This window comes from Emys orbicularis, chromosome 3 (genome assembly GCF_028017835.1).
Source record: "Emys orbicularis isolate rEmyOrb1 chromosome 3, rEmyOrb1.hap1, whole genome shotgun sequence".
Classification (NCBI taxonomy): domain Eukaryota; kingdom Metazoa; phylum Chordata; order Testudines; family Emydidae; genus Emys; species Emys orbicularis.
In genome coordinates this window covers 158909619-158937560 of record NC_088685.1, presented here as the reverse complement: position 1 = coordinate 158937560, position 27942 = coordinate 158909619, and the positions used below count along the sequence as shown (strand labels likewise).

Genomic DNA, 27942 nt, shown 5'->3' with positions numbered 1-27942 from the left:
TGCTCTCTTTTTTCTTTACCATATACCTTCTCTTGCAAATGCTTTTGCGTTCCTGCTGGAGCATTACATTTCTTATGGCCTTTCTCCCTTTCCAACACCCAAAGTTTTCAGACCAGTTGTTGTCTTTGAACATCGAGCGCTGTTTATGGGGTGAAATTTCTGTGTAGCTCTCATCAGTCAATGAGAATTGTGCAGCCAATGCCTTAAAAATAGAGCTGGGCACAATTTTTCTGACAGGTTTTTTGCCAAAAAAATTAAATTGGAGTTGACTGAAACATTTTGTGAATTTGTATTGAATTTCTTAAAGTGTTTCAGCCCCCCCAAAAGATCTGAAAAGGCTGAAATAACTTTTCTTTTTGAATTTTACTTTAATTTTATTTTTAAAAAAGGTTTAAAACCTCAGAAACAAAATGTTTTGATTGACCCCAAAATGATTTTTTTTCTTTTTCATTTCTCAAAAAAAATTTTTTTAAAACCCTTCTGTTTTCAACCAACCCAGAACTAATTGTTTGTTTGTTTTTTAGGGAGTGGGTAAAGGGATAGTATATCTCCTAAAGAGCTTTGTATATTTTGACAAACGCTTGACAGATCTCCTTTTCCTTGATGTTCTTCCTAGTTCAGCAGACAGGATAAAAAATAATATCCCAGCTCAGTGTCAGCATCTGGAATCTTGCCAAAACAGTCAAGGAGAGAAAATGAATCCCATTTCTATTTTTACTATGATGATTCCCCAGAGACTTCAGAAAGTCTCCTGAGGATCAGGAGTGGGAGCTGAATATATCTGTCTTTCTTTTTGTTAGGCTGTAGCAAATGAGTCTGGACTGAACTTCATCTCTGTGAAAGGTCCTGAACTGTTAAATATGGTAAGTTTTTTGTTCGTGGCACCTTGGCCTCTGCCTTTGACTGAATTCTTGGCTAAAGCCTGGGTCAAGTGAAAATACTAATCATTACATAGAAGATAGTTTGCACAACAAAAATTGCATTGTATATCCTCTTCCTCATTCTTATAGCCCTTATGGCAGGCAGGTTGTTCTCTAGAGCAGTGGTCTCCAACCTTTTTACACACAAGATCACTTTTTGAATTTAAGTGCAACCCAGGATCTACCCTGCCCCGCTCACTCCATCCCCGCTCACTCTGTCACCCCCCCACCCTCCCTCACTTTCACCTGGTTGGGGTGCGGGCTCTGGGCTGGGGTGGAGGGGTTCAGAGTATGGGAGGGAGCTCCAGGATGAGCCTGGGGCAGGTGGTTGGGGTGCAGCAGGGGGTGCGGGTTGCAAGCTCTGGGAGGGAGTTTGGGTGCAGGAGGGGGCTCTGGGCTGGAGCAGAGTGTTGGGGTACAGGAGAGGTATGGGGTGCTGGCTCCGGGAGGGAGCTCAAGGCTGGGACAGGGGGTTGGGGTGCAGAAGGGCGTTTGGGGTGCGGGAAGCGGCATGGGGTGCTGGCTCTGGGAGGGGGCTCAGGGCTGAGACAAGGGCTCGGGGTGGTGGCTCAGGCCTGAGGGTTGGGATGCGGGAGGGGTGCAGGCTCCTGCCGGGCGGCACTTACTTCAGGCGGCTCCCTGTTGGCGGTGCAGCGAGGCTAAAGCAGGCTCCCTGCCTGCCCCGGCCCCACACCGCTCCTTGAAGCAGCCAGCAAGCCCCTGGAGGAGGGGGGAGGGCACATGGCTCCGAGCTCTGCCCCTCCCTGCGGGCATCGCCCTCGCAGCTCCCATTGGCCGCAGTTCCCTGTTCCCGGCCAATGGGAGCTGCGGGGGCAGTGTTTGCAGGCAGGAGCAGCGCATGGAGACCCTTACTCCCCCACCTCCACCCCAGGAGCCTGCCTTAGACCCGCTGCGCTGCTGGACTTTTAGCGGCCGAAGATCACGATCGACTGTCAGAGGCTCCAGGATCACCCAGTCTATCGTGATCTACCGGCTGGTGACCACTGCTCTAGAAAGAGGAGAGAGGAATTTTGGGTGGCTTAGATCTGTCCCAGCTCAAACGACCTCTCATGGTAAAGAAAATGAGGCCATGGGGGGCCTGGTGAAGTAGCAAGTTACTTGCATCTTTTCCAGTATGTAAGTAGGACTAAGGACAAAATTTTCATTCTTAATGAGAGCTGTGGGTCCTCAGCACATCTACAAATCAGGCCACTTACCTAAGCAAACTATCTACTAAACTAATTTTAGGCAACCAAATTTGAAAATGTTACCAAAACTCCTTCCCATTCTACTTTTAATAGAGGTTTGAACATCAGAAAAGTTGTTAATGTTCAAGATATGTTGCTTAAATGTCATTGCTTTTTATGATCAATGATTAACACTAGTTTGAAGCTTCAGTCTCTCATATTTCTGAGCACTGGGCTTAGAAACACTTACAGTAATTAAATTTTAATATGTGCTACAGTTGATTAAAAGTGAGAAGTGTGTTGAGCACAATGGCTTCAGTCTTAGTTTTTCAAAGCAGAGTTGGAGGAGTGTAGCACTTAACTGCTTATTGGTAGTGGGTGAAGTAGAACTAGAAACAGTGGATTTGATTGATTGTCCTAGGCTTCCTCAAGTCTGCTGAAAGAGATGCCCTTTGGCAGGGAAAGAGAAATCCACCATAGTGGGGATCCCTGTCTCCTTAAGTGCTAAGGGAAACTGTTTTGACTCCTGAACTCTGAGAGTTTTGAAGATAAATGAGTGCAAAGTGTAACAATGGTAAATGAACATGTTTGGAAAAATGAAACATTCCTATTCATAATTTGAACATTTTTTGTGTGTGTGTGCAAATAATGACTGTTTTTGAGTGAACCTCTCACTTCTATTTCAATTGTTCCTTTCTGTATTCATATAATTACAATATGAACTACAGATGAAGCAAATCTGTGGATGACTTTGATAACCAAAATGATCTGACCAGCTGAAGAGCCATGAAGGTTCTAGTGAAGAATTTAACTATTAATTCTTAGTCAAAACACCGCAGATATCATTTTTTTTAAAAAGGGGAGATCCTTGCCTGTAACATCTTATCAAATGTGAGCATGTGTGACCGTGAGACATCACAAAGATAACCAGTTCAGATGTAAATTTGTCCCCAATTAAAAAAAATGATGTGGCAGACTTAAATGGAGTGAACTGGCAACCCTCAAATTATGGGTTAAATTGGGGTTGTCAGGCAAAATGTAGATGTCTCACATAGTTTCATTGAGCTTTATGTCTTGCTTATTTCAGTATGTTGGCGAAAGTGAGCGTGCTGTACGTCAGGTATTCCAGCGGGCCAGAAATTCAGCCCCTTGTGTTATATTCTTTGATGAAGTTGATGCTTTATGCCCTCGGAGATCAGACCGTGAGGTGAGTATGAAAACATCTCCACAAGTAACTTCACTCAGGTGTGGGTTTCAAAGTGGGGAGTGTGTTGTGTAAACTTTCAAATACTGTCTCATTGGCCCCTTCCTCAGAGACCATTCAGTAGAGATGCCATGTAAATCTGCTGTCTCCCAGAAACAATAATTAAATTTCGGAGTTGCCACATATTTAAGCCAAAGATAAAAATGCAAGCACCAAATATGTAATTGGGTACAATACCTACTCCTGCTGATCTATGTACTCATAGGTATATGCAAATGGCTCCTGGATTATGGAAAATTCCTCCAATTGAGATATGTTAGTTTGGGAGTCACAATATCTCTTGCCACTGGAAAGCCATAATGGAAAATTGTTTGCAGTTTAGTGTAATAACTAACTTAGGGCCAAATCCTGAACCCTGTTTGCAATAATAATGGAAACAGAAGCTCCTTAATGTCATGTATGCTGAGTCTGTGCTGGCCCAACCAATAAAGGAAATGTTTTATGGCAGGAGCAGAGTGGTATATGTGGCCTTCATAGCTGCTTCACCAGAGGAACCCATCTATCTTGGTTGCCTTGTGGAAGAGAAACTTAAGCATTGTCTACATGTGGAATTAGCTCCTATTTAAGTCCTCAGTGTAGCTGCACCAGCACAAATACCCGTGCATACAAGGAAAGCAGCAATTTGCACTGGTGGAGCTGACCTCTGCTTGAAACCAAAGTGAGTTCCACCAGTGCAAATCGCAGCTTTCCTCATGTATGCTAGGGATTTGGGCTACAGCAGCTACACCAATGGCTGAAATTAGGCTAATTTTAAGTGTAGAGCACACCTTTGTTTGGATGAGCACAGACACGTTGCTATATAGATGTTCAAACATGTAGCCCCTTTGAAGTTTTCTACAGCTGCCTGTAGCCTTCATGCCATCTGTGTAGTCATGGAGTCACTGTGTCTGTGCATTGTCATCGGTGGGTTGGGTAGAGTGCAACTCCTTCCTATGGGTAGGAACGAGGGAGTTTGAGCAGCTTGCCTCTAAGTCCCCTGTTCCTACCCCACCTTCAGAAAATGCAGAAATTTATATTGTTGCAAAGCACAGCCAGGCTGATGAGTCCCTGCCAGGCGCTGAGCTGTGAACTCTGTAGGACATGGATTTGGGGCCCAAATCAATATAAACACTATGGGCCTGAGTCATTTTGTTACTCCAGTTTGTACATTGGTGTAGCTTCAGTGAAATTACATCAGCATAAAACTGGAGTAGTGCTGTAGTGAGTCAGATCTTAGGTCTGTATAGTTCCTCAACATAATTTTGAGGACTCCCTTTCCTACAGTGATCGAGCTAAAGGAAACTGGTGCTATTTTGCCTATGCTCCAGTATCAGAGCTACAATTCTTGTGGTGCATAGTTGGGATTCCTATCACCTTAGGTGTTTCCATTTGCTTTTTACAATAATGTGTGTTATTTCTCCCATTGATTTGATTATCTGTCAATTCTGGGCAGGTTGATGTTTTTTTATATTTAATTTCTGAATAAAAGTATAAATCCTAAAACAACCAAGTAGACATCTGCAGAACCACCGAACAATCTCCTCTTGTAATTGCGTCCTTGTCCCCTACCTAGAATTTCCCATATCTCTCCACCTATTCTTCCTTGTCATGTCTAGTTACATTTGTCTGCTAATAGAGGCATATTTCTAGCCATTGCTCTTAGCCTAACTTTCATGAAAAGCAAAGTTCAATAGGATTCTACTTTTTTAAGAGAGACTTATAAGTCTACTTCGCTAATAGAATCCCTGTCCAAGATCTTGTAATTTTAAAGCATGTGTTGAGTAGTATACAATAGAGTTTAGAACAGTAGTAGCTATAATGGGATGTTAGTACAGTAGGACCTCAGAGTTATGAACACCTCGGGAATGGTGGTTGTTGGTAACTCTGAGCAGAATGTTATGGTGATTCTCTCAAAAGTTTACAACTGAACATTGACTTAATACAGCTTTGAAACTTTACTATACAGAAGAAAAATGCTGCTTTCTTATTTTTTTTTAGTAGTTTAACACAGCACTGTACTGTATTTCCTGCCTTTTGGGGGGGAGGGGTGTCTCTGCTGCTGCCTGATTGTGTATTTCCCATTCCAAATGAGGTGTGTGGTTGACTGGTCAGTTTGTAACTCTGGTGTTCCTAACTCTGAGGTTCTACTGTATTTAATTATGAGTTGAGTTGAGCTGGTCAAAATGTATTTGGTTTAGAAGTTTAATTGGGCTCTCAAAGCCTGTGCATATGTGGTTTTTATTGTCTATATTTAAGCAAGACAAAAAGAATGGTGGGTGGTTCAAGTAGCGAGTGCTTCACAGGATGGCATAGTCCTCATTTTTTTTTTTTATTTAATGAGAAGGAGGATGCTTGTCACCTGTTACATATGAGATGTGTGCCAGGTACAAAGGTGGCGTGACACATGACGCAGGGCTGGTGGTGAGCAAAGGAGATGACGGAAGTGGTCAGGAATGAATCTTGATCAAAGTGCTGCGAGAGAAGCATAATCTTGGGAGTGGTATTTTGGAAGACTAATAAGTACTTTTTTCTGTATTTAAATGATTCACATTCTTGCTTGCTTTCTGAATTTTGTTGGAACCACATTATTGTTTTCAGGCAGGTGCCAGTGTCCGTGTGGTAAACCAGTTGCTAACAGAGATGGATGGTCTGGAAAATCGTCAGCAGGTTTTCATTATGGCGGCTACCAACAGGCCAGGTGAGAATTAAAAAAGCAAACAACAAACAAGCTTGCTATTTTTTCCACAAAGGGACTCTCAGGTTTAAAAAAATATATTTTAGAAACAAGTACTAATACTTGTGTTACTAACACCACCTTAGCTTACTACAACTGAAACAACTTTCAATATCTAACTCTTCACCATTTATGTTTACTACTTATGTTTCTCTCTGCTTGAACAATGAAGAGTCATTTTCTGGTTCTCATTTACTAACAAAATGATACAAGGTATGGGTTGCAAACACCGCAGGAGATGTGAACTCAAACACTATTTCATAGAGAAGTCAAGAAAACATTTCTACATTTAAGGTTGTTTTAAAACCTTAATTTATATAATCTAATTTAAGGCTTAATTGACTGTGACCCTTAAAGCAGGTATGTTGTCTTGCTTGTATTTTTTGTTTGCATTTTTTAATATTCAGATGAGGTCAGGTGACTTTCAACTAACCTTTTTGTGTACATAAAAGCACAGTGGTTGTTCAGAATAAGACCCTGGCATAGACCAAGTTTCATGCAGACATCAGTCTATTCCAAGTTGTCACGACTGACAGGATGTAAAATGAAGTTAACTTGTTCAGATATAAAGCTCTCTCAGTTGGTTCCAGAGCTTATTGAGATCAATGGAAAAATTGCCATTAACTTCTGTGGGCTTTGAATTAGGTCCTTGGAATTTAGAAAATACGATTAGAAATAGTTCACACAGTGCATGCTCCTTTCAGCTTACATTGTTTACCACTCATCTGTGTAGTTTAAGTTTATGGCTTTGTATATTTTATACCAGATTTTCCATATACCATCTCATCTATCTCCTCTCTCCACTCCATAACCTTCCTTCTCTCCCCTCTTCACACACCCCCCGCTCCCGAAAAAAACGTATTCTCAAGAACCCTAGCACGTCCTGTTTTTTCAGTTGCCTTCCTCTCATCCTGGTCATGTTTCTGGCCACTCTGTCCCCATTGTTTGTTTGACTCCTGAAATCTTGGGGTATATCTACACAGCAAGCAGAAACCTGTGGTAGCAAGTCTCAGAGCTTGGGTCTACAGACTTGGGCTCGCGCTGCAGTGTTTAAAAATAGCTGTGTAGACATTTGGGTTGAAGCCTCAGCAGGGGTGAAAGTAACTTAAAGGGCTTACCGGTACGCCGGAGTCCTGAGTGGGGGGCATGGCCTCAACTGGAAGAGGCGTGGCCTCAACCAGAAGAGATGAGGCCTTTCATGATTAAAAGGGCCAGAGGCTCCGGCCGCTGTGGGGAGCACCGGGCCCTTTAAATCCCCGCCCGAGCCCGGCTGCTGGAGCTCCAGCGGTGATTTAAAGGGCTCGGGGCTCCCCGCAGCGGCTGGAGCCCTGGGCCCTTTAAATCACCGCCGGAGAAGCTGGTCCAGTCCGGCACGGTGAACTGGACCAGACCGGCTTACTTTCACCTCTGAGCCTCAGGTTCTGAAGCCTAGTGCCCTAGGCTCAGCCCAAGCCTAAACATTGACACAGCTATCTTCAGTGCCACAGTGCAAGCTCAAGTCTGTAGACCTGAGCTCTGAGACTTGCTACCATGGGTTTCTGCTTGCTGTGTAGATGTACTCTGGGTGACTTTCATATATGCTAGCAACAGCTTCTCCACTTAATACACACACAACTGTCTTTTTGTTTAACATAACGCTTCTTAAAACTCACTCATTATATTATTTGTATAATAGAATTGCTTATGGACCAAACTGAGGCCTGGGTCCCATGCTACTATGCATTGTACAATCCGAGTAAGAGGCATTCCATGTCCTGGAGAATTTTCAATCTCAATGGACAAGGCAAAGAGTGGGTACAAAGAGAGAGAACTTAGAATGAACAATATGAAGGTCTGCAAATGCTGTGTTAGTTCTGCAGGTTTTTTTGGTGTTTGTGGTTTTTAATTTGGGTGTGGTTTTGTTAAGAAGGAATTAGATAAACAGAGACAAAGGAAGGGAGAGGGGACATTGAAGAGAGGGGGATAAGGTAGCTGGGGAGAAGGGGACCATGCAAGGCATAATGAGAGAGGCTGAAGTAAAGAGACAGGGAGGGTGGGAAATGGAGTGAAAACCAGTCAAGGTAGGGGAAAGAATGTCCAGAAAGAACCTGAAAAAAGCAGTCTGGTCTCATCAGTGCCCTAGGATCCCTTCTGCAACTGCTTGTCTTTGCTTCTGCCAGCTGAGTTTCTGAACTCATGGCTGGGTGGAGGGATGGAGCAGCATGGGCCCTGGTGTCCCCAAAGTGAGGCTTTTCCATGAATGATTCTGAGTCTGAGGGGGCTTGAAGGAGGGGTAATTCCAGAGGGGTCTCACAGCCATACAAAAGGGGCAGGGGCAGCTATCTCTTGAAACTACATGTCTCTGCTCTAGTTACAATTGTAATCCTCATTTGGCACTATGTTTTATTATGCTGTTGAAAACTTTTGAGCAAGTACTTCTTATGAGACAATGGGGGGCATTCCACCACCATCACACCTTATATCTATTAAACGAACTTCCTGTAACTGTCAAAGCACACTTTAAATTTTCGGTTTTTGTCTGGTAAATTGTCAAATGTCCAGACTTAAAGAACAGGCATATCATCTGCCTGTGCCCCTACAATGTTAACCCCACCAAACAGAGAACTTCTTACTTGGTGTAGGTTCAGTTCAGTACCACATACCTTTAGCACTAGATAAATAATATTGGAAATCTGTTGTTTGAAATGAAATGTGCAATCTGGATCCAAACGGGTTTTCTCACTCACTATGAACAGTCGCCCTCCAAATGTGAGTTGTGGGGTGAAGGTATTTTGGCAGTGTAAGTGCTGCTGTTCTGAAGAGCACAGGTTTGCATTTCTTCCTGCTGAAGAGTACAAATACTTCTACTGTTCTGCTTTAATGGCTTGTTCCAGGTCATATTCATGTTCCCCATAGGCTTGACTGCCTTCACTACTCCTTTGTCTAACTGAAGTGATTTATCGGCTGTTACCTGTATGCAGTGCATCCACTGGGCTCCAAGGCAGGTCTGTACTTGGAATTGCTCCTGGAAACAAGCAGTACTTCCTGAGTATACCTAATGTACTCCAAGCAAAGGCTATTAGAAAAGTGCACTCTGTGACTCGGGTACATTATTTGCAGTTACAAAAGGGAACTTATGTCTTGGGGGCACATAATAACTTTTTTCCCCTAGCGCCAGATCTCCGGGAGACTGTTTAAATTGCATAGAGGCTGTTACCTCATTGTGCCCATTGATGACAATAGGAGACCTTGAGCACTGGATCAGCCCTTTAATTCCCTTGCAATGCATACATAGAACACTGAATAAAAAACACTGCAGGATATAATTGCACAGTGTAAAATATTCAGTTTATAAATGATCACTTAAAGATAATGACCAGCTAATATTTTGGGTGCAGAAAGAAACACATGAAGATATTAGACTTCTTGGATGTGTTACAGCTGAAAAAAAATAAAATTGATAGATTAAGACATCTTGGCAGAATTCACAAATCTATTATTATATGTACAGAACCTTGAAATTAGTGTTTGTGCCCAAAGCAAGTATTTAATAATGAGTTCTTAGGAAAATTGAGATCTCTAGCTCATCAGGCTTCATGGATGAATGTATTACATGGCATAAGACCCATTTATTTAAAGTGTATTTGGTGAAAAGATCTGGAATTCATGTGAGAATTGAACCAAACGAAGAAAATGAGCTAACATATGTGATCCTTAAACTGATGCAGTTCAAAATGTTTCATAGATTATTCTGGCTCTTGTGGAATTGTGAGAAACTCTGTTGGAATTGCTCAGAGAAAATAGACAACTATGAATACGCAATTTGCAGTTGTTCAAGAATCCCAAAATTCTAGCTTACTATCCTAATGGTAGAAAGATCACACACAAAAATTTCCTGTCTCTTCAATTCCATGTATCATGGCAGACTATCATGCCTCCAGTATAGTAAAGGACAAATGGTTGCTACTCAGGCCTTGTTTACATACAGTTTGTTCTGCTTTAACTATTCTGGTATAGTTAAAGCAGTGCAACACCCTCTCCCCTCGTGTGGATGCGGTTTGCTGGTATAAAGGTTCTTTATCTTGATCTAGCTCCTCCCATATGCAAAAGGGAATAAGCTATGCAGATATAGATTACCTTTATACTGGTATAACAGCAACCACAGTAGGGATTGTACAGTAACTCCTCACTTAACGTTGTAGTTATGTTCCTGAAAAATGCGACTTTAAGTGAAACGATGTTAAGCGAATCCAATTTCCCCTTAAGAATCAATGTAAATAGGGGGGTTAGGTTCCAGGGAAATTTTTTTTTTTTTTTTTTTTGCCAGACAAAAGGCATTGTTTACATTTTAAACAGTTTTAAACAAGCAATTTAATACTACGCTGGGGGGGGGGAGTATTGTGCATGTGCTGTGTGTTTACCAACATACTGTACATCTGTTATGATAATGGCATCACATGCTAAGAGTTCTAAAACAGGACTTCCAACTTCTCCTTTAAATACAGGATGTTTCTGAAGTTCTTGTTGCACATACCAAATGACCTTGATGAACTCTTTTAAATCTTTCTGATTACTGTCATAATAGCAGAGATTTGATACCCTAAACTTAATTGCATCTCTTTCCCTTTGCATGTGGAACCAAAGTCAAACTGTCTAGTTAATCTAAAGAGAATTAAGCCTTAGAGCTCCCAGTTTTTCAAGAAATTCAGAGAGTGAAAAAGAGGCAGATGTGCTATCTCAGGTAAAGGTCTTTAAAGCCCAGATGGGGTCAAATAATTGTATTGTGTTTTTCACTCCACTACCGTCCCAGAATCTGGGATCGAAGACGTTCGCCAGGTCTACTACAAAGTTTGGTTGACACAAGTTACAGCCACTGAAGTTTGTGTATTGCTCTGGCACATGCACACTTGGCTGCTTGTGTCAGCACGGCACATACTCACCAGGAGTGCTTGTGTTGATGTAAAGTGTGGCACACCCTGGGTAGGTTCCCCACTGTGCCCTGCACTACCATCCAGTGCAGTCCCTTTTGGGACATTTTTGCAATGCTTTGTGGCACAATAGCCCGTGGCCCAGGGATTTGTGGGAGATAGGGTCAAGTTCCCACCATGCCACTTTCTACACCCCATCAGACTTTTCACATTCCCTAATTTTTGCTCCATTTTTAAAAAAACTCTCCCATAGTCCACACAGCACTTGTTGGTATCCACCATCTCTCTGACAGAAGCATGGAGCCTGCAGACCTCAGCACAATTCTCTTGTCTGTTGCTAATGCAGGATGCACAATTCTCTAGTATTTGCACAGCTTGAGGGTGTATTGCTGCAGTTGGGGTTGTGATGAGGGTGATGCAGAGGTGTCTGAGCACAACTGGATGCTGATGGACACCGCACACAGAATGCTAGGTTGCTGATGGCGTTCATGAAGCAGCTCCATGTGGCAAAGTGCCATTTTTGGACCCAAGAAATAAGCACTGATTGGTGGGATCATCTCATAATGCAGGTTTGGAACAGCAAGCAGTGGCTGCAGAACTTTTGGATGCAAAAGGACACATTTCTGGGGCTGGGTGCCAAGCTTGCCCCAGCCCTCTGGTGCAGGGACACCAAAATGAGCAGCGTTGGAAGTGGAGAAGCAAGTGGCAATCATGCTCTGGAAATTTGCAACATCAAATTGCTGTCAGTCAGTGGGCAATTATTTTGGAGTTGGAAAATCCACAGTGGAGGTCATTGTGACCCAAGTGTGTAAGGCCATAAAATGTCTCCTGCTACACAGGATTGTGATTCTCAGTCATTACTAACTGTTACTCTTCTTGGAGATACTCACAGTTGTGAGGCACTTCGCTACCACCTGCCCTTACCATGAGGAAGCCTTGTGCTTGTCATGTGTCAGCTCCCTGACTCCACCGGCCACGGGCAACACAAGCACTCCCCCCAGCCTCCACTGTTCCTCTGCATGTTAGCAATTGGACCCTCCAATCTCTGAGCGTCGCCCTGGAGTATCCTTCTCCTGTTCACTGGACACTTAAAGATTTGAGAAGTAGCGAGTCAAAGTATTGGAAACAAATGGCAACATGTAAAATAAAATCATAACACTCATTCTAAAGCCTAAACCATTACCAAGATACTCTCCTGTCTACTGAAGTTTAGCTCACCCAAAATCTTTGCAGTATTTTCCAGACAAAACATGCTGACAGTTTCTCTTCAGTAAAAGATCCTGGGCATCTATTGGGTAACATAGATACATCAGTACAGTTCTTTGTTCTTTTCCATAAACAGGACATCCTTGTTTGTTTTGTTTTGTTCTTCCCCACAGCCTCCCTCTCTTGTTGACCTTGCAATCTTTTATTTAGCATCTGGCTCCATATGCAGATAGTCTTATGTTGTGGGACCAGACAGGGAGATAAGCGTGTGCAACTTCCTGCTTGAAAGGAACCTGCTTAATACATCACCTCTTGGTTACCTGCCTTAAGTTCAAGGCTTTGAGAACATAGTTTCCAGAATAGATACATAACTCCTTACATATTACTCATACATTTTGAAATGATTGACTACTAGTGGGCTACTGACTTTTGGTAGAGACCTTACATGCCACCCTTTGGTAAACTATTGTACATATACTTGATCCAGGGGACTCTGTAAAACTCTGTGCGTCTCCTGTGCCCTCTGTCATTTGGTCACATGATGCCAACTTAACTTTGTGGTGTAGCCCAGGCCTTAGTTTACAAGAACATCAAGAATCATTGCTATAAGTAGGGTTTGAATTGTTCCAAAATTCTGTAGAAACCATTGTGGATTTTGGTCTGCAATAATTAGTAACCTGTCTCATTCTATTGAGTATATTAAATTTATCCACAAACCTTGTTGACTCTTGTCCTAGCTCTTTAGGTAGCTCTGTCACGTAGTTATGTTCTCTGTTGTGTAAGCTCATTTTGTAATTTGCGTGGTGTGAGATACTTATGGAAAAGGGTTGGATGTTATCCAAAATGATTAAACAAGTGCTGAGCACCACCTTAGGGTAAACATTGAGTAAATTTTTCTTTCCCCATTACAGAAGTGTAATCATTCAGGTTCTCAGGATCATTTAAGGGCCAGTGACTGAAAAAAAGGGGTAAGAGGAAGTATAGATTATTAGCTGGGCCGGCTCCAGGCACCAGCTTAGCAAGCAGGTGCTTGGGGCGGCCAAGGGGAAGGGGCGGCACGTCGGGCTCTTCGGCAGCAATTCGGCGGTGAGTCCCTCATTCCCCTCTCGGAGGGAAAGACCTGCCACTGAATTGCCGCCGAAGAAGAAAGCGGTGCGGCTGAGCTGCCGCTGATCGCGATCACAGCTTTTTTTTCTTTTTCTTTTCTTTTTCCACCGCTTGGGGCGGCAAAAACCCTGGAGCCTGTCCTGATTATTAGTTAAAGTAAGTGGGAGTTAGAGCTGAGTGTTTTACTAGACTTTGTCACTAACTTATTGTGTATCCTTGGACAAGTCACTTAACTTCTCTGTGCTTAACCTCCTGTTTGTAAAATGGGAATCATACTTACCATATAGGGGGGAATTGTGAGGCTTAATTTAATATTTGTAAAGCACTTTGAGATCCTCAGATGGAAAGTAGAATAAAAGTGCATAGTGTTTGATACCATTGCACTAAAAGCAATTCTTAGCTATTGGAATGACTTCTTGTCATCTGTTCTTAATGTGGCATAACTTTCCCCATAACACACACACATACATAGTGCCTGGAAAGTGTATTTGTGCCAGAAAAGGATAATGTTGTTGACAGCCCTGTGCTTAGAAGAATAAGGGGAAAAATGCAGGCCTGGACACCAATCTTGGCTAACCCTTACCTTGCCTGCTGAAGAGTCTACAGTACATCACTCTTCAGTCTGTGACCTTCCACCATTATACCTGCAGTAGCTAACACCACTAGAGGTGTGTCTGTGTGCCATGTCTATGGATGCACTTCCATTCCTTTTTCCTATCTATGATATCCAACTAGAGTGACACCCGACTATGATTTCATCTAATATATTTCCTTAGTCTGTGATTTGAAAGAAACCAGGATTCTTCAGCAATAGGGATAAATTGCCTGTGCTTCTTTACCCACAACATCTATATCTAGCAGCAGATTTCTCCAACCTTTCAGTTCACAAGAGGTGAATTTATGGCCATTAACTACTTAGGGCCATCTGAATGCACAGTCTGTCTATTAAAATGGATGCGTGACTGCTGTATCTTGGGAAAACACTGGTTTGTTGATGGTATTGCTAGAAGAAAAAGGTGGTCAGCACACCTTTGACCTGTTTATTTCCTCTTTATTTCACAGTTTTCTCTCAGAGGTGAAGGATATTTAATACACCGAATGTAACTGTAACCTTTGCACAAAACAGAGTACAATTCTAAATCCAGGATTACTATTAGTAGTAGTAAATTATGGTAGCATGCAATTGCCTCAGTCTCCTTTGGTACTCCGTTGTGATAAGCACCATACAAACACAGAAAAGAGAGTCTACCCCCTGAAGAGCTCATGTGCTGCTGGATTCCCTTCTTTTTTCCATCTCTTTAGGCTGGTATGAACCTATCTTGCACCTCTCATAATTTTTCACACCTCTGAATTTTTGTAAGTGCATATATGAACTATAAAGGTATTAGGATCTTTGTCTGGATTAATTGAGCTTTTCCAGGCTTTTTAATATTAGGTTTTCTTAATTGTAACATTAATATGTAGTTGTTTGTAATAGCTGTGTTTTCTTGCATCCTTTCTAAACCTTCCTACCAGTCTTCAAAGAAATTTATATTTTTAATAAATACCTTTAGATTTTAATAATCATGTATCCAAAGTTGCTCCCATTACCTGGATATTTGAGCACCTAACAGTCTTTACTGTATTTATCCTCACAACACCTCTGTTAGGTATGGCAGTGCTATTATCCCCATTTTACAGCTGGGAAATGAAGGCAAAGAGAGAGGTTAAGTGACTTGGCTGTGGTTCACACAGGAAGTGTGTAGTGGAGCTGGGTCTCTCCCAAACCTGAGACTAGCGCCCTAACTATTGGACCATTTTTCCTCTCTCTTACTACAATAGGTTTTTAGTATTTATGGACTCCTGCTGTGTTTGAAGACTCTACATATATGCCTGTGGTGCTTAAAAGCTCCTATAGATTCCAGCAGTACTTAAAAACAGTGAATGGCCTCCTGCGAACATTTGACTTCATGAAGGATTCCAGTTTCTCTCATCTCCATGTTCATTTCTCTCCCAAGACCAAATAAAGTCTGGAGTCCCTGGTCTGCACTGCCTCTCAGAAGACCAAGTTCATGTGGTGCTTTGTAGCGCCATCTAATATTTTAATGTGTTCAAAGAACACTTCATCTCCTCTGTTACCTTCCAGAAGAGTAAGATCCTATAGCAATGCAAATGAACAATAAAAAGGAGGATTGTTTATAAGAAAGTGTTTTCACCTGCATAGCTGTACTTTGCCAAGATGAACATTGATTCTTAATTTACCTTTTATATTACTTTAAACATGTTTGGCTCTAGTTGATTTGGCAAGAATTCTTTCCTTACCCCCAAGAGAACAAGCTGAAAATATTTTTTCCTTTTGTGAATTCATGTAGAACTCCTTGTTCAGCTATGTCAGCACTCTCAGGTGTGACAAACAAATGTTCACTGAGTATATTTCCGAACAAGAAAAAGCTGCCTATATCTGTCAGTAGGCTCAACTGATACTTGAGGGGTAGACTTACACTTGTGTCACACCAGACACGTGAGTGGACTGTGAACTAGACAATGTCGGTTCCCACTTGGTGGCAGTAACAGTTTATCAAACTGTTTTTTGTCTTCAAAGCTTCAAATGTTGTCTGCTGTGCCTTCCATGCACACTTTATTTTATTTTTATTTTATTTTTATTTTTTATTTTATTTTATTTAAGAAGTTTTTACATAGTTTACAAATCCTTGCTGGGTAAATATCAGAAACAAAACAATCAGTACAACGGTTAGCTTTTGTTTAGAGACCTTTTATGAAACTGTGGTCGTTGATGTTTTCTGTTTAACAGGATGGTACCATATTACAGAGGGAGCATCATCATAACACCTATGATATGTTGTTTTTAAAGATTTTATTAAATTGAATTAAATGGCTATATACACATTTAACAGACCAGGCGTGTCTATCAAATGTTAATATTAAAAAACTTGGACAGGTGTGCTGCCTCTTTTTGCAGATGAATATGCTTTATCTGAGTACTGACTGAAAGGTAACCAAATATCTAAGTATCTCTCTGTCCATCTTGCTGGATATGTAATTGGTGTGTTAATTTTCCATAATCACAGCCTCCTTTTTTTTTAATCTTTCCTCTATGGTTGAGCTATTTTTCTTTTCCCAAAGATAGGCTACCAATAACCGAGCAACTACTAGCAGATGAGAGATTAATTCTTCATTTCCTTTTCTGTGACCATTTTCATTAGGAAGCCCCAGGAGGATTTCCAACGGATCATTTGGTAGAACATATCCAGCAATTTGTGATATTTTGTTATGGATTGCATCCCAAAACTCTGACTGCACATGTCCACCATATATACATAAAATCTCTTTCACTATAATTTCTCCAACCATTCAATCTCTCTTTCTGTTTTTTAACCTGATTGGTATGAGGTATCATTGAAACAGTATCTTAAAGACATTTTTTTTTATTCCACACACATTTCTAGTATTGCATCTAATTTCAGGATTATATTTTGTCTTCCTCTCCTCAGACATAATTGACCCAGCTATTCTGCGCCCTGGCAGACTGGATAAAACACTCTATGTGGGTTTGCCACCACCTGTGGATCGACTTGCTATTTTAAAGACCATCACCAAAGTGAGTATTTGGAAAGAGATCTATACTATGAGAGGTCATTCTTTTGAAGTTGGGTGGAATGATACTATACAAACTATAATCACAGAAGAATTGCAGGGCCCAGTATGACAAAACATTAAAATAACTGGTAATAAAGAGTCATTAAAAGAAGCACCCAACTTTTTCTTTTTAACATAGTGATTAAGGTTGATATGGAACAATAATAGGTGATCAAAAAATTGCCTTACTTGAGAATTAAACTGAAAATGCTAGTTCCCATGTTATGTTCACAATTAGGACAAATTAATGGGATGATTCATTTCTTCATAAGAATGTGCATACAATGCTTTTGTATATCTGTTGGGTCTGGTATCTTTGTCACACCAAGGTGTTTGATGGTGGAATTATAAAAGTTTACATACAAATTCCAGCTATAGACCTTATTCAGCAATAGTTATTTATGTGTATGTAATTCCCATTGGGATCAATAGGAGACTTGGGTGTGCTGGGGCTGCAGGAAGAGGCAGAAAAAATTGTTTTTAATTGTGGATTCCATCTCTGGGTAGTGGCTTACTCTGCCCAGCATGAGCCCTGGATTCTGTTCCTGCTGCAGTGTGTTTCTTTCTCCTAGGTAAAGGGTATAGCATAACAATGCTGTCTCAGTAATAAGAGATGAAGAGTGTTTTACATTATTCAAAAGCACCTCTTCCTTTTACTAAGGGACTAGTGTGTTGATGGCTCTGAAAGAATCTCGTCAAACTTTCTTGAATTGGAAAATTGGCTGAGGCTTGTATCTAGAGAAGGGATGGGACTTTAAAGACTCCATGAATGACGTGGAGGAAACCATGAAAGAGGATTGCGCTAAAAAAAAAACACCTCCTTGAAATTGTAAGCAGTGTTATGGTTGAATGTATGTGGGCTATTAATAAATCTCATAATGGAAGGTAAAATGTGGAGAGAGATTGGAACATGTCTGCTCCTGTCATGACTCATGCAAGAGTTAGACTCCCACTAGGGCTCTGACTTGCTTCAAATATGTTTCTCACATGTTGTTCTTGTATAATAGCATTGTGGAAGTAAGCCTCTCTCCATTTATTCAGCCTATCTGAAACAACCTAGTTACCTTGTCAGTTATTGGCTCTTGAAGCCATAGAGAGGACTGTTCTTTGGGTTTTTTTTTTTTTTTTTTTTTTTTAAACGAGTCAGTTTTGAGGACACATTATGGGAGATGGGGTTGTAATTTTAACAATTTCTTTTTAAAGGGGACCTGTTAAGTATCTCCTAAAAATTGGATTTGTGCCATTTTTTGTTGTTGTTTTGTGGTATACAAAGAAGACCCGGAAAGCTTTTTGGGGGAAGAAAATGTTTTATTGTGATTGGGGTTTACCTCCTCCCCTCTTGTCCTCCCCACCCAATTCAACTGGAGAATTTATGGGGATCTTGGAGAAGTCTTTAGCTACTCTCTCACTCTTTAAATGATGGAAGAAAGGAATATTTTTTTAAAGATTCAACACTTCCAAGTGTGTGTCAGGCATTGAAGTTCAATATGTTTCGGTAGATGCAAGTGTTTTAAACAGTCTGACTAAAAGTCCCTTCCTTGACAGCCCCAGCCCTGTTGCGTGGGGCTGAATTATAATTTTTAGGAAGTCATGGAGGTGTTGTAAAATGACGGAATCCGTGACTGACTCGTAGCCTTAGTCATTGCACTAGTTCTCTAGTCAGCATAAAGTCTTCAAAACTAGATAAAGACCCTGTATTTCTAATGTAAAAAAACAAGAACAACACACCCTCTCCAGGTAAAGGTGGTAGTATGTAGGAAGGTTATGGGAGACATACTCTTTCAGGCATTTTTTTACATCATAAACAAAAAAGGACACAAGCCTTTTGCAGATTATATTTAAAGTACCTGCGTGATCAAACTACTTTTTTTTATATGCATGCATTCAAACTTGTTATACCTGAATACAAGACACAATCAGGATAGAGGTATGTGTTTTTGAGTGGGTGGCTCTCACCCATCCCTTTCCTGGGGGTGTGTGTTTGTGTTTCACTACTAGAGCTCTAAGGCCCCCCGGCCGTCTTCTCCCACACACACTCCACACCTTCCATCTCCTGCATCACAAGTAAACATCCTTCCATCTAAACACTTTTAGCCACCAGCTGAAGAATTTGCCTGAAGCAATTGGGAAGAGTTGTTCTGAAGTGATGCAAAATGTTCCAGCCCTTCTGCCTTGGAGGACTGAATGCAACATCTTGTCATCAAGCCCAGTTCCTGCCAATCCAGGAAGCGGGAAGCTAGGATACAGCTGTGGAGTTCTAATGCAAAGTTGATGCTTATTGGAATTGGAAATAGGAGACTACTGGGAAATTTCTACTAATTCTCTATACCAAAACGAGAGGATGGTTTTGAAAATCCTAATCCTCAAGTTCAACCATAGGTTCAGACCTCACCATGACCAACTCTGCCCTTCAATCTTCCAAAGTAACTAACTTGAGTGCCATGCAGTTCACTGTAAAGATCCCATAGTACTTGTCATGTGAATGGAAGCTTGTCCCCAGGGTCTCTGTTCAAAACTTTACCTTCCCTGTACTATTCAGCATGTAGCATAGGTCAGTGGCTCTCAATCTTTCTAGTCTACTGTACCCCTTTCAGGAGTCTGATTTGTCTTGCGTACCCCCAAGTTTCACCTCACTTAAAAAGTACTTGCTTACAAAATCAGACATAAAAATACAAAAGTGTCACAGCCACTATTACTGAAACATTGCTTACTTTCTTATTTTTACCATATAATTATAAAATAAATCAATTGGAATATAAATATTGTACTTGCATTGGCCTGCTAAACCCAGACTTGAGTTCAATCCTTGAGGGGGCCATTTAGGGATCTGGGGCAAAAATCTGTCTGGGGATTGGTCCTACTCTGAGCAGGGGGTTGGACTAGATGACCTCCTGAGGTCCCTTCCAACCCTGATATTCTATGAATGTGACAATATAGAGCAATATAAACAAGTCATTGTCTGTATGAAATTTTAGTTTTTACTGACTTCGCTAGTGCTTTTTATGTAGCCTGTTGTAAAACTAGGCAAATATCTAGATGAGTTGATGTACCCCCTGGAAGACATCTGCGCACCCCCAAGGGTACGTGTACCCCTGGTTGAGAACCACTGGCATAGGTAGCTGCATTTCAGTGTTGATATTGGGTGTAGATGGGATTCTTCAGATGAAAGGTCCAGTATAAATGTAACCACTTCTGAAAATTGAATTGTCCCAAATTTACCCACTGAGAAAAACATCATAATATGAATGTAAGGCTGTTCCAACTATGACTCTCCTGTACTGTAAGACAACTGGGGTTTTCTTTAAATGTTCAACTGCTGTTTTTATTGCATGAAGATGGACCTTCAGGGAGAGAGACTTCACAGAAAACAATTGGTTTACAAGCAAATATAAAATATCTATTGAGTAATCTCACTCCTAGGTTTTAGTGTTCCATGCTGAAGTCTGTAACCATGGAGAGTGGAAAATATTAAATGTTAAAATAGGGGATAAGATGTTTTTTCAGGACATTGCAAAGAATTCACCCATACATTCTGGATACATAAACCTGAAAAGTGTGGATACATGGACCCTTGTTTGAGCACGGACATTGTGCTCAACACCATATAAAACATAAGACAAGGTCTCATCACTAATGAGTTTACAGTCTAGTTCAGATGCACATGGCACAATGGGTAATTGTACAAATTCAAGCTGGTACAGAAATCTTGCCATAAATCTAGTGTCGCTGTTCAGTCCGTGATTTTTAGCATCTAGCAGAGTTATGAATTTAAGCTCCCAGGCTCATCTTTTGGAAGTGTTGTGTAGGTATTCAGAACAGAGACACTGGATTTATGGCTTGTTACAACAATCTTAAACCCGCTAACCGCCTCTTCTTGTCCTAGGACTGCAGAGCTGTTAACAGGCCACTCTACCTTGAATGGTTCCTTAGAAAATGTGCTACTTATGCTAAACAATCTGTTCCACCTTTCATTTAGCTGTGACACTGGGAATACCTTTCCCAGGCCTGAAGAAGAGCTCTGTGTGGCTCAAAAGTTTGTCTCCCTCCCCAACAGAAAATGGTCCAATACAAGATATTACCTCACTCACCTTGTCTCTCTAATATCCTGGGACCAACATGGCTGCAACTATGCTGCATACATTTCTCCATTACTTGATTTCAATCTACTTCTTCCCCAGAAAATTTTCTCTTAAAGAAAAGCTGGAAAAAGTTTGGCTAACTAACATTGTCGACCCTACACTCTGCTTTAAGAATATGTGTGTAAAGGAGGAGAGGAAGTAGATAGACATGCTATACCATAGTCCTGCAACACTTTAGATCGGGGTGGGCAAACTTTTTGGCCCGAGGGCCACATCTGGGTATGGAAATTGTATGGCGGTCCATGAATGCTCACAAACTTGGGGGTTGGAGTGTGGGGGGGTCAGGGTTCCGGCTGGGGGTGCAGGCTCTGGGGTGGGGCCAGAAATGAGGAGTTCAGGATGCGGAAGGGGTTTCTGGGCTGGGGTGGTGGTGAGGGCTCCGGCTGGGGTTGCAAGCTCTGGGGTGGGGCTGGGGATGAGTTTGGGGTGCGGGAGGGGGCTCCAGGCTGGGGCATGAGGTTGGGGGGATGAGGGCTCTGGCTGGGGGTGTGGGCTCTGGGGTGCAGCCAGAAATGAGGAGTTCAGGGTGCAGGAGGGGGCTCCGGGCTGGGGCAGGGGGTTGGGGCGCAGGAGGAGGTCAGGAGTGCAGGGTCTAGGTGACGCTTACCTCAAGCAGCTCCTGGAAGCAGTAGCATGTCTTCCCTCCGGCTCCTATGCGGATGTACGGCCAGGCGGCTCTGCTCGCTGCCCCGTCTGCAGGCGCTGCCCCTGCAGCTCCCATTGGCCGCGGTTCCCAGTCAATGGGAGCTGCGGGGGCGGTGTTTGGGGTGGGGGCAGTGTGTGGAGTCCCCTGGCTGCCCCTACGCGTAGGAGCTGGAGGGGGCATATGCCGCTGCTTCCGGGAGCCGTTCGGCGCCACAGCACGCATGGAGCAGGGCAAGCCCCCGACCCCACTCCCTGGTGGGAGCTTGAGGGCCGGATTAAAATGTCTGACGGGTTGTACGCTGCCCGTGGGCTGTAGTTTGCCCACTCCTGCTTTACGTTAATCTAAGACCAGGGGGAACAGCTGTAATCATCTCTGACTTCCTGCTTAACACAGGCCATAGATTTCCTTGAATTAATTCCGGTTTGAACTATAGCATATATTTTTGGGGGGAAAGTATTTAAGGATTTCAGGTGATGATGAATCCAGCACAACCCTTGGTAAATTGTTTCAGTGGTTACCCTTACTATTAAAAATTTGCACCTTATTTTCAGTCTGAATTTGTCCAGCTTCAACTTTCAGCCATTGGATCTTGTTATATACTTTTGTTTGCTAGATTGAAGAGCGCTCCGATTATCAAATTTCTTTGGCTCACGTAGGTACTTGTAGATTGTGATCAAGTTACCCCTTAACCATGTCTTTGATCAGATAAATAGATTGAGCTCCTTGAGTCTTTCCCTATAAATCATGTTTTCCAATCCTGTATTCCTGTAGCTTTTCTCTGAATCCTCTCCAGTTTTTCAGCATCCTTCTTGAATTGTGAACAGCATAATTGGACAGTCCTCCTCCTCTCTGTAAGGGTAATGCTGACCTTGTCTCACCTAGCCTCAGCACTGGAATTTAGCAGCATTTTCTGAATCAATTCCGTGTCAAATGGTTCTGCAGACCTGGTCTTCATTCTTGTCCATTTCTGAGGTGTACTAATCCCCCACCCCTGTAGTCTCAGGAAATTGTGCAGCCTGATCACAACATGATCTTTGTGTGATAGTCACTTTGGGGGTTTCTTATTTCTAAAAAAATACCATTTCTTTTCTTCTCCCATCACCCCCAACTCCTTAGGATGGTACCCGACCCCCTTTGGATGTTGATGTAAACCTTGAAGAAATTGCTTATGATCAGCGTTGTGATTGCTATACGTGAGTGTCTTCTATTTTTAACTCGAATGCGTGCAGTGAGAAATGTCCTACTCATGTTAATGTGTTTTACATTATTTTTAACAGGAACATTGGACTTGCTGACTCTCAGAGCTCAGACACCTTTCCCTCTGTTTCCATCACTTACACTTGAAGTTTTTCCAGGGGTTTACTAAGACTTTGTAGATGGTACAGGCTTCCTCTTCCTACACAATAGTCTGGTGGTGCCTGACACTACTGTAGCTGAGCAAAGCCCACCGTGTCCTTTTTTCTTTGCCTTGTCTCTATTTCTGCAATGTTTACACTGAACCACAGGTACAAAATGTGAAACCTCTCTCTAAACTGGATCCACAGTTATCGGTAGTAAAAGGGGGTAGGCAAAACTGGTACATGCAGCTTGTTCTCTGAGTTAGTTCACAGAAATGGATAACGTTTGTATTGTATGTGACACAGAGTATTGGAGGCATATTTTATCCTGAGGAGCCTTCATGTAGTACAAATGTCCAAAGGATGGATTTGATGCAAATTTAATAACCACTCTTATCAGTCATTTGCAAACCATAGCACTGCACAACTCCTCAAAGCTTTAAACTGATAGACAGGATTGATTAGTTAATCTTAAGTTTTTTTATGAGGTAATAATTGCTCCCCTAAAGACCTTGCACTCTTAATCTCTGTACTGTGCAATAAAAATAATTTTCAGTGTAAAAAAATTAAGATGGTTGATGTTGTGGTTAAAGTAATTATTACTGTAGTACCTAGGAGCCCTAGTCATGGGGCAGGATCCCATTGTGCTAGCCACTGTACGCAGAACAAAAACATGGTCCTTACCCCAAAAAATTTACAATCTAAGTATAAGACAAGAGACAACAGGTGGAGACAGACAGATGGGAAACTACAAGGAAACAATGAGACAGTATTGCCCTATATAATAGGTAGTGATATCAGTGTATTGGTGGCCTAACTGTTGCCAGGGGGTTGTTTTTGTTTTGTGTAGACATCATGGCAAAGGAGAGTTTTAAGGAGGGTGTTGAAGGATGATGAGGTGGCTTTGCAGATATTTATGGGGAGCTCCATCGAAGCATGAGGGGCAGCACTGGAGAGCACACAACGGTGCTTGTTTGAAAATTTAACAGTTGGGCAAAGAAAGCTGGCATCACAGTCGATAGTGAATGAGAGATGATAGGTAGAGCAGGGATAGTTCATTAAAGGCCTTGAAAATGAAGATAAGCAGCTTCTGTTGGATGCAATAGAGAAGGGGGAGTCAATGGAAGGATGTGTGGACACTATGGCATTAAAGCAAGGAACACAGGCTTAGCAAGGGAGTTGTTTAATTATTTAATTAAGTCCAGCTGCAGATGAATGGTTTTTGTTTTTAAAGGGAGGTGGTTGTTATGGAAAAACTGATGTACCAATTTCCTACCCAACAAAAGAGTTTCTTTACCACAGATACTTTTACTCTTGAAAGCACTTGAGAGTTACAGATCTTTGGAAAATAACGCAGCCCCCTGCTCTGATCTCACCCCCCCTCCTCTCCTAGTCAGGGCCGGCTCTGGCTTTTTGGCCACCCCAAGCAAAAAAAGAAAAAAACACCTGCGGCGCGGCCGAGCCAGGGTGCAGGGGGACTCCCTGTGCTGCAGATGTGCCCTGGCTAGCGGGAAGGGAGCGGTGGGAGAGAGAGAAGGGGGCGGCCAGGGCTTCAGCGGGGCACTGCCGGGAGGGCTCTGCGCTGCTCCGGTCGACTGGGAGGGAAGGACGAGGGCTGCCCTGCCGGGCTTGCTGCAGGGCACTCCCGTCCTCCGTGCCGCCGCCCCCTACAGGGCAGCCGGAGCGGAACAAAAAAAAAAAAAAGTGGCTGTGCCGCCCTAGGATTGGGTGGAATGCCGCCTCCTACAAGCTGCCGCCCCAAGCACTAGCTTGCTCGGCTGGTGCCTGGAGCCGGCTCTGCTCCTAGTTAGTCTGAGGGCTGGTTAGTGGCCTTAGGCCAGGCAGCCCTTCCTAGCTTCCCTCTCCTTAGTCTGGTCCACTTGCATGTCGTGGTGTCCCCCACCATAGCATGAGGACACCGTGTCCAGGATAGACTGACCTTGTCAGGATTAGAATGGTTTTCAACCCGATGTGGGTGTCTTAATCCAATCTGGAAGTTGCACTGCTAAGTGAAAGTTGCAATGATTATTATAATCACAAAATGGCATTCACAAAATCAAAATGGAGGTCACAAAACAACATGTGTTTCCCAGTTAGACCCAGTCTGTAATAGCCCCCGCCAGCAAGGTTCTATGACAATACTTTAAATGAGCACAGGCTCCCACTTTTCCCTGTCCCAGGTGTTGGTAAGGAGGTGACGGGGTGATCACCTAGGATTTCTAACAAAGGCAGGCTCCTGTCCTTGGACCCAGCTCGTGGTGACGGGACAGCCTCTGGCTACTAGATGTCTGAGTTAATATGAAGCTCCACTCCATCTAAATGCCTGAATAGAGAAGGAGTGATGTCTTTTCTGTTCCCTCCAAAACCTTCTGGAGTGAGAGGAGGTGGTCTCCACTGCACTGCCCCCTTCCAGAGCCTTCTGGCAGCATGGTGAGAAGGAGGAAAGAGGTTTGTGCAGCTTTACCCTCCTCTCTGCTATCCTCTAACCCCAACTTCTTTTAAAGAGAAAGAGACAGGAAATGGGTAGGTGATAAGTTACTGCATTTTCCAGCCACTTAAACTTGTTCCCCCTAAGTAAGTTTAACTCTGAGTTGACTAGAAAGAGGAACTTTTGAACTGTTGGCTGGACTTTTCCTTGTTATACATCTGAATGATGTAGCATTTTCCATTGCTCCTTTCTCCACTTCATGATAGTGAATTCAGTTCACTGACTTTGAGTCTTTTTCAGTCTATGCTTCAAATGCAGGAACCCGTTTATCATCCAAGTAGAGAGAGGTGAGCAAATGTTAGGATGCACACAGCAGATGGCAGTGCTGATGTGCTTCACCATTGGGGAGGAAGGGGAATATAGTTTCTGTGAGTGAATGAAGGGTAAGGATATCTGCTGTGACTATGTAGGGAGTTGCAAACAAACAGTTTGGCAGAGGCTCTGAAGGTAATTAAAGAATGTGCAATGAACTGGAGAGTATTTCAGTCCATGTATCCAGGTGTTTGAAGTTCTCATTGCTAGATCTGCAAAACAATTATAAATATTGAGCAAATAAAATTTCAATATCCACTGCATTTGATTTAATAAATGTAAAACAAAGTGGGTACAGACCTATTGGTTCTTGCTAACTCTTCTTTAAATGGCTTATAAGAGATATATTTATCTGGTGATTAAATAACTCCTTAAATACATTTGTTTGCTTGAGCCAAAGGTATTAAAGACTTAGTTTTGTATGACTTACATGCCATGTACCAGTCTACTGATTTGTGAATAACTTACAGCATTTTGTTTCCAGCTATTGTTAAGACTGATCTAATCACTATTTGTGGACATGGAGCCTTAAGAGGCCAATAGTTCAGTATTCCCCAAGCCGTGGGTGAAGTACGCTCCCTTGGATAGGACTATGACCAGACTTGCCCATTCTCAGACTGCCTGCTTTGTCTCCTCTTTTATCCATGATAACAGGTAGCCCTGCGGAAAAAAGTGCTTGGTAATTCCAGTGGGGTTAAAAGATCTAACACAAGGCAGCTGGCGGCCTGCCAGGCTCAGCTGGTGGAAAATGAAATAAAGAGGAGGTGAAGCCTGGGGAGAGAGCAAAGTGAAGAGTAAAAAGCCCACATTAAGGATGATTCCCCACTCTGGCACTTCGAGTGCAGAAGGTGGGAGCTCGCAAGGATTTTAAAAATGAATACTTGCCACTCCAGGCTGGTATTAAACTCCCAAGGTCACAGCTTCTCTCTGACCTTGGATGGGTAGATGCTGCCACCACCCAAATGCAAAAAAACCCAACCCCTTTTGAGAACCCAGGAAGGAACACTTGGGGATTCCTTCCTGTGGGGTACCCTCAAGCCCTTTCACCTCCCTTCCCAGGAAGAGCTGAGGAAAAAAAACAAAGGAAATCAGCTGTTGCCACCAGCTAATTAAACAACACATGCACAGACCTCTTAGGGACACACAAATCCAATCCTGTTCTTAAAAAAGGTAAATTTTATTAAACCCAAAAAGAAAGGAAATACATTTGGAACTTAGGCTTTTTGCTAGATCTTAAAAGAAACAATTACAAAAGCATCAAGATAGCTCTCTTGAGGTTCAGCTTAAAGGTTACAAGCAAAACAAAAGCATCTGGGGTTAGCACAGAGAAGTCCAGAAGCCTTACAAAATAAAAGAAATAAACCTAATCATGTCTTTCTAGACATTTCTGATCTACTTACATATCTGGGTTTCCAAATAAGCAATTTCTAGGTATAATTCTGATGATTTTCATACCTGGCCTTCAGCTTCTCACAGCATAACTGCTGCCCTGTTCTCCTCTTCCCCGGAGAACAACAACAGACACAAAGGGAAAGTTTTTTTCCCAATTTTAAAAAGTTCTAGCCTTCCCATTGGCTCTTTTGGTCAGGTGCCCACTTCCTTCCTTTACCTGTGGACTTTTTTTAACCCTTTACAGGTAAAGCAAGTAGAGAACAGCTATTAGCAGGGGATTTTATAGCTAACTGGCTGATTTGGTGTCCATAAAAGGGAGCTACCCCCTCCCTTCATTTATCACAGACCTCAAAAGAGTAAACGAGATAGTAGGAGGAAGGGAAAGAGTGAAAGGAGATGTGGAGGATGAGGAAGCAGACAAAGATGACATAGGACAGTTGCATGGGGACAGGGAATGCCCAGGTGCCAATCCATTGTGAAATGCAACTCTGACTAAAAAAAGCTAGGAACGGCTGCTGTACTTAGTTCTAGTCTACAAAATAAATTCAGAGCTATGGTTAATGTCTGAAATACCTAATCTGGATGCCTTAGGTGGGTCTCAGGAATGCATATTTCAATGAAGAATCAATAAGCCAGCTGTTCCCTCTTGTCTCTGTGTCAGAAGGTTTATTCAGGATCAAATGCACTA

At 42.4% G+C, this 27942-nt stretch overlaps 1 protein-coding gene across 2 annotated transcripts in view; it reads left to right on the top strand.

Annotated features, from left to right (window-relative positions):
- Positions 1–27942, top strand: part of NVL (nuclear VCP like) — a 63817-nt gene that overhangs the window by 24123 nt on the left and 11752 nt on the right. For both annotated transcript variants that reach the window (XM_065400758.1, XM_065400757.1), the window contains exons 16-20: positions 801–863; positions 3195–3314; positions 5949–6048; positions 16796–16902; positions 22842–22918. In XM_065400758.1, the coding sequence (XP_065256830.1) occupies positions 801–863; positions 3195–3314; positions 5949–6048; positions 16796–16902; positions 22842–22918 (467 nt within the window). The remainder of the gene's footprint in view (positions 1–800; positions 864–3194; positions 3315–5948; positions 6049–16795; positions 16903–22841; positions 22919–27942) is intronic.